Raw genomic sequence first — 6,787 nt, 5'->3', positions numbered from 1 at the left:
TTCGAACCCGAAGGCTTCGAAATTGCCGGTCAAACCCGTTGACTTTGATTTTGACCAAAAATTCCAAATTTCCAAAAAGTCATATTTTATGCTTTCGACGTCTTGAATCCGAATCCGAAGTCCGTTTCGCTAAATTCGAACCCGGTAAGCTATTTTTCACTGATTTATCACCCGATTCGATCCGTTTATCGCAATTAAGCTCCGTTTCTAATATAATTTACGTTGATATGTATCTGAGGAATTATTGAAAGTTGAATTAAAGATCCAAGGCGTTCGAATGGAATTTTTATAGTCAATCAGTATTGCACGGAAATCGAGATAATACTTTACTACCTCTTTATGCTTTATATAACATGTTGGTATTGGTAAATGTATGAATGAAAATGTTTGGTCTCGTATGTATAATTAATGAAGATCTACACTAGATACGAATACGGTAGAAAGTAGGTAACTGAATATGACTCATATTACTATTATAAAAAAATTGGAGGACAGTTGGAATTAAATTACAAGTTCTTGAATTAAGTGATAAAAGAATCAACCATGGATATGTAGATTATAATTTATCTCATTAAAGGTACTTAGATGATAAATTATGAGAATATTTCGATTAGGTAAAATTACAAAATTACCCTTATGTTGGAAAATGACAAGAATTGTCCCTGGAAGTGGATTAATAAATCTGAAAAGAATTATTTATCTACTAAAACTATTGATGTGCATAAGAAATGTTAGTTTTACTTGGAAATTATGGATAACCAGTTTTTAACCCCAAGAAGATTTATACTAGAAACTAGAAGTCTTTTAAGGAATCATTTCAAGATCAAAGAATGTTCGAGGAAGCAATTAATCATAGGATCTCTATATTATATTATTTTCGTTAAGACCTAATATCGAAATTATCTGGTTAAGAAATTACGAAAATGCCCTTAAGAGGTAAAATAGTCAGAGTTGACCCTGAAGGAGAAAGCACTTTTAGGATTTGCACTTAACTCGATTAAGTACAAATTTAATATTAATATTCTGTCTTTGTAAAGAAAAATTCATAATATTGCGTTTGTAAAATACGAGAAGGCACTTGTCCCAAAAATATCCGAGTTATGAGTAAATACCTGAAGAACAATTTATCGGAGGGTGCTCTTTTATCAGAATTGTTCGAACGGACTGGAATGGATGATAAATTGGAATTAAATAATAAGACCGGATGGAGGAAAAAGATTGAAATACCGTTGATCTATAAAATAACCAAATTACCCCTGTAATGGAAATGACCCAAGAATATCACCAAGCTCAGGAATGATGGGATATCCTTGAGCTCTGTTATGATTGGAATAAAATTGAAAACCAAAATGACCAAAATGACCAAAATACCCTTATGGCCTATATTAAGTAAATGTCTTGGATTAATTAAGGAATCCAAGTAAGCATAGATATTGGACTACCTTTAAAGGTAATGGAAAACAATTTAAGTGAGTAGATCAACCCTAAAGCTATGTCAATACCTGAATGGCATAGATATTACTGGAATATGTATTCGTCTTCTCAAGTTTGGTTCGATGATAAATTTTGGAAGTATTCAGCTCAGCTCAGCTCTAGATTGTATTCAGTACTAAGAATTAGACGTTTGTTCGACAAATCAACCACGAAGACCAAATTAAATGGAATGGAAGTACAACATGTATCTGAAATTCAGGAACGTTTGAATTACTCTGGAAAATCCTGAAGTAACTGGAATGGACATGACTGCTAAATGAACTAGGTAACCTCAATGACTGAGGATTTAATAAGTGATTTGGATAAGTCTGGAAACTCTGATGACTTTACGTAGTGTACAATTACAATGGGTTATGAACAAATTAATCAAGTACGTCAGCATTTCATGATATTGTGGAAGCGTGGAAATGAAATAAAGACATTAGAAGATTTATTCAGCGATGATTCTGAAAATGGTCTACGGACAAAAATTTGTGGTATTAAAGAGTAAATACCCTAAAAGGAAAATGAATTGACCAGTCGACATAGATTGCTAAGGTTCTGAATCTTTGTTCTCAAGTTGTTCGATTATCCGATCAATTGACATGGATGTAAAGGATTCTGAATACCCTTCTGATTACGTACAGCTTCTGAAAACTGTCCGAATAAGATAATATCATGATAATTCACATTCTGAATAACTGATGATTTTGTCAGTTAATGAACTCTTCCAATAATGATTCTAAATTCCAACATTCTATCGACATACTGAAGAACTGTGTTTCTCTGCCTGATACAGTACCTCTAAATAATACATGTAAACTTTGGTATGTTCCCTAATTACATGAATATTTTATCTTATTTCAAATTTGAATTCTGTTATGATACCTGACCTGGATTCTGATCTGATACATGACCTGGATTCTGATATGATACTTGATTTGAATTATGTGTTGATTTTTGATATATCCGTTTACTGACGGAACATGTTTTATTGGGGGGTATTGTTGGAGGAAGATTACTTAAAGGTTCCTCGGCTGTGTGCTCAGGGCCTTACTTACCGGTTCCTTGGCTTTGTGCTCAGGGCCTTATATGATGTGTTGGGTTGGGTGTATGGTTTTGGGGAACCTACACATTATGATGTGTTGGGATGAGAGTATATATATATATGTTTTAAAAAGATCTGAAAAGTTACATGGTTTTTGGGAACACACTAGAAAACCTATTCTGATCTCCTAAACTCAGTCATCCAAAATATTTCTCTGAACTGAAAGCTCATTGTCCATTACCACCTGAAATATCAGTAGGATCTCTACTCAGCATAAAAAATCTGTAAATGTTCAGAAACAATAAGGAAATATATATTTATCTGTATCTACACGTTCATCAGCATCATCTGGTAGTTCTGTATTACTGAGCTTTCCAAAGCTCACTATATTACTCACCTTTTCAGGTTAAAAGAATTGTACCAGTGCATCTATCAACTTCAGTAAGGGAGTTCTTCCGGCATTGTTGCAGAGTATGGTACATGTGATTAGGGGCATGTAATTGTATTTTGTTTTATATACGAGTCTGAAAACTTGTTTTATTTCTGAACACTGATAAGTCATTTTATGATTTTAAATGTTTTAAGAAAAGTTTTAAAATTTCTGCTAATTTTACGGTGGGTCGCTCCGGTGACCCTAATGTGACTTCGTGGATCGGATTGGATCCTCCGCATCGGTCTGGGGGTTACAATGGGACTGTTATTTAAATCTTTGATCATAAATTTTCAATATTTAAAAAAAAAAATTTGTTTGCATATTAAAAGTACATTTAGCAAAATTTTATTTCTTATTATATAAATATTAGGGTAAAGTATACATTTAGTATTTAAACTATCAGTTGGTTTCGTTCTAGTATTTAAATTTTTATTTTTTCTAAAAAATATCTAACGCGTAGTTTGTATTTCATTTTAGTACGCCAATAAAAATTTAATGTTAAATTTTTAAAAAAATAAAAAATTAAGTACTAAAGCATATCAAAGTTGATAGTTTATGTACTAAATGCATAATTTATCCTAAATATTAGTATTAATTTAAGGGATTAAATATCTCATTGCATTTTGACAATTTTTAGTACTAAAACAGATCAAAATAGAGGACTAAAAGTTAAGATTAATTAATAATTTTGCAAAAAGAACGGTTTTTATTTTGATTAATAACTAAGTTTTTACCCTTTTCTTGGAAACTGCCAGATGTAAGGGTGGAGAAAGAAAATGGCATGGAAAGCATGCAAATGTCTCCACCTCAATAAGCTCTCCTTGCATGGCTTCCACGTAATTATACCAACTCACGTTAAAAGCGGATGCTCCTTTTACCATTATAAAATAATCAAAGTGGCTAAAAAGGAAGAGAAATATTGAGAAATCCAAGAGCAATGGAAAACGATGCATTGGCAACTGAAGCTCCTTACGCACCTGTGACTTATGGAAGGAGAGTCCGAAATGACTTGGAAGATACACTTCCTAAACCTTGTAAGCTTTTGCTCAACATTTTATTTTCCAGGATTTTGATTTTGGGTTTTCCATTTAGAATTTGGAAGGTAACTGTCCAAATCAGAGATTTAAATGTTTGAAATCAGATATGGCAAGAGCTTTGGCGGCACCGGATGTTGATCACCCGAATGGAACAACAAGCCACAACCATAATGGCATGACTGTTCTTCAACAGCACGTGGCTTTTTTCGACCAGGACCACAATGGGATCGTCTATCCTTGGGAGACTTACGCCGGTGCAATTCTTTCTCCAATATTTTTATGCATAGTTATAGATTTTGAATATAGTTTTCGGACTAATTATATGGATCTTCCAATTTTAATTCCGAGACAGGTATGCGGGCTATCGGATTTAATCCTATCGCCTCTCTTATTGTATCCATTCTTATTAATGGAGCCATGAGCTATCCTACACTTCCGGTGAGTTTTCGGGTTGGATCAGGACTACATTCTTTTGCTTCTGTCTTTGGTTATCATATATATATATCCTATGGGTGCATACACTCCAATGAATATGATGTAACAAAAGCTTTAAAGTATGAAAATGGTGATTGTTCCAATTGCAGGGTTGGATCCCTTCACCGTTCTTCCCAATATACGTTCACAACATACACAAAGGCAAGCACGGTAGTGACTCGGGCGTTTATGATCCCGAAGGAAGGTAATGAAGCATTCACTTAGCTAATGTTTAAGCTTGTTTACTTCTTCTATGACAATCGAAAATGATTCGAATTAACCGAGCGTCGGGACACGTTCTCTGTCATACTATAGGTACATTCCTGTGAACCTCGAAAACATGTTCAGCAAATACGCCCGTACGGTACCGGACAAATTCACGCTTAGAGAACTATGGCAAATGACCGAGGGGAATCGACTCACATACGACTTCTTTGGATGGTTCGTTGCTAGGTAGCCCTTTCCGTATTTCAATTTTCAACTCGCTAGTCTAATGCCTTGAATGTAGGATTACGGCCAAGTTGGAATGGGCTATTCTGTATGTCCTAGCACGGGACGAGGAAGGCATGCTGTCGAAAGAAGCGGTACGACGATGTTTCGATGGTAGCTTGTTCGAGTATTGTGCAAAGATGAAGAGGGCGGGCATGGGAAGATGGGTTGAGTTAAATGTATAGGCTTTGCTATCTATTGGTTAGTTTTGGTTTTAGTGTATTTGTTAGCTTTGTTTTGAGGGTATAGATATGGGTTTTCAATTGTCTTAGGTTCAGTTTCAGTAGCTTCATCTGTTAATAAAGGTCGGGTTAGTTATTCCAGCACAAGCTGCATATATTTATGACCTCCCACGTGGCAACCCAATATCTTTCAGTTCATTTAAATCTTGATTTCTTTGTGGACCAAGGATGTTTTTTTTATTCGGAGTAATTATAGAATAATATTTATTTAAAAATAATTCTTAAATATTACGTTTCTATTTTTAGATTTTAAGGAATAATAATAATTCATTAACAAATAGATTTTAACCATTTGCTTCGTGCTGCGAGGACAACTATAAAATGAGGAGAATGGGTGTTGGTTTACCCACTAAAATTCTTTATTTATTAATTTCCCCACTATAATTTATTCGTATTTAATATTTTTATAAGTTTGACGTAAAATTGTCTCTCTAATTTCATTAGTAAATTTCTTATTAAAGTTGATACACATAATTTTAAATATATATATATATATATTAAATTAATAAATAATGTTTTATTTGACTTAATATTATTGAGATATTTAAAAAAATATTTCTCATTATTTATATTGTCATTCTTTTTTAATCTATAACAAAATTAATAATTGATATATTTTTAAACAATAATTTTAAATATATATATATATATATTAAATTAATAAATAATGTTTTATTTGACTTAATATTATTGAGATATTTAAAAAAAATTCTCATTATTTATATTGTCATTCTTTTTTAATCTATAACAAAATTTAATAATTGATATATTTTTAAACAATAATTTTAAATCAAATATTTAATTAAATTAAATTATATATATAATATTGAGGGTTAAATACTTAATTATATTAAGTTTTTTTAACTATCACGTCATCTTTATAAAAAATTAAATAAGTAATTAAATGATTTGATTGAAGTATTTAAATAAAAATTAACTAAGTATTTAAATAATTGAGTGGTTAAGTGGTTTGATTAAATTATTATAAAAAAATTAACTAAGTATTTAATTAATGAAGTGTTCAATTATCATAAAAATTAACTAAGTATTTAATTAATTAAAAATTAACTAAGTATTTAATTAATTGAGTGGTTAAGTGGCTTGATTAAATTATTTAAATAACTGAGTGATTTGATTAATTAAATTCAATTATTAATGGTCGAAATGAAATTTGACAATAGTTAAGTGATCGTCAACATAGTCTATTCGCACTAATCCCTAATTCAAATGATAAACCATATCCATCATAGCTAGGATGCTTAATGAGTTGTATAGCTCGAAAGCAACTCAAACTTGACTCGATACAAGCTAGAATCAGATTGATTTGATAAGTTCGCAAGCAACTCGCTATTTTTTAATATTTTTTATTAGTTATCTTAAAATATATTTTATTAAAAAATACTAATTTATTAATAAATGATAATAGATGATAAATGACTAATCTATTAATTTTCAAAAAAATAATAAAAAATAAGATAGGATCATGTTACACAATGTAAATTTCTTAATTTTACTATGATCTTTGAATGAGTGAAAACAGATGATTGAGATTAATAGTAGGAAAATGTGAAGATATTTACTGAAAAGACAA

At 31.2% G+C, this 6,787-nt stretch overlaps 1 protein-coding gene across 1 annotated transcript; it reads left to right on the top strand.

The window, feature by feature from the left end:
* Positions 1-3,890: 3,890 nt before the first annotated feature.
* Positions 3,891-5,139, top strand: LOC120219262 (peroxygenase-like). Its single transcript, XM_039216097.1, has 6 exons — positions 3,891-3,988; positions 4,096-4,245; positions 4,344-4,429; positions 4,576-4,670; positions 4,781-4,906; positions 4,974-5,139. The coding sequence occupies exons 1-6, from the start codon at positions 3,892-3,894 to the stop codon at positions 5,137-5,139; spliced, it is 720 nt and encodes a 239-aa protein (XP_039072028.1). The 5' UTR covers position 3,891.
* The last annotated feature ends 1,648 nt before the right edge of the window (positions 5,140-6,787 follow it).

Source organism: Hibiscus syriacus, unplaced genomic scaffold (assembly GCF_006381635.1).
Source record: "Hibiscus syriacus cultivar Baekdansim isolate YM2019G1 unplaced genomic scaffold, ASM638163v2 tig00000778_pilon, whole genome shotgun sequence".
Classification (NCBI taxonomy): domain Eukaryota; kingdom Viridiplantae; phylum Streptophyta; class Magnoliopsida; order Malvales; family Malvaceae; genus Hibiscus; species Hibiscus syriacus.
Note: the sequence above shows the minus strand (reverse complement) of the source record. Positions and strands in the feature narration are given on the sequence as shown.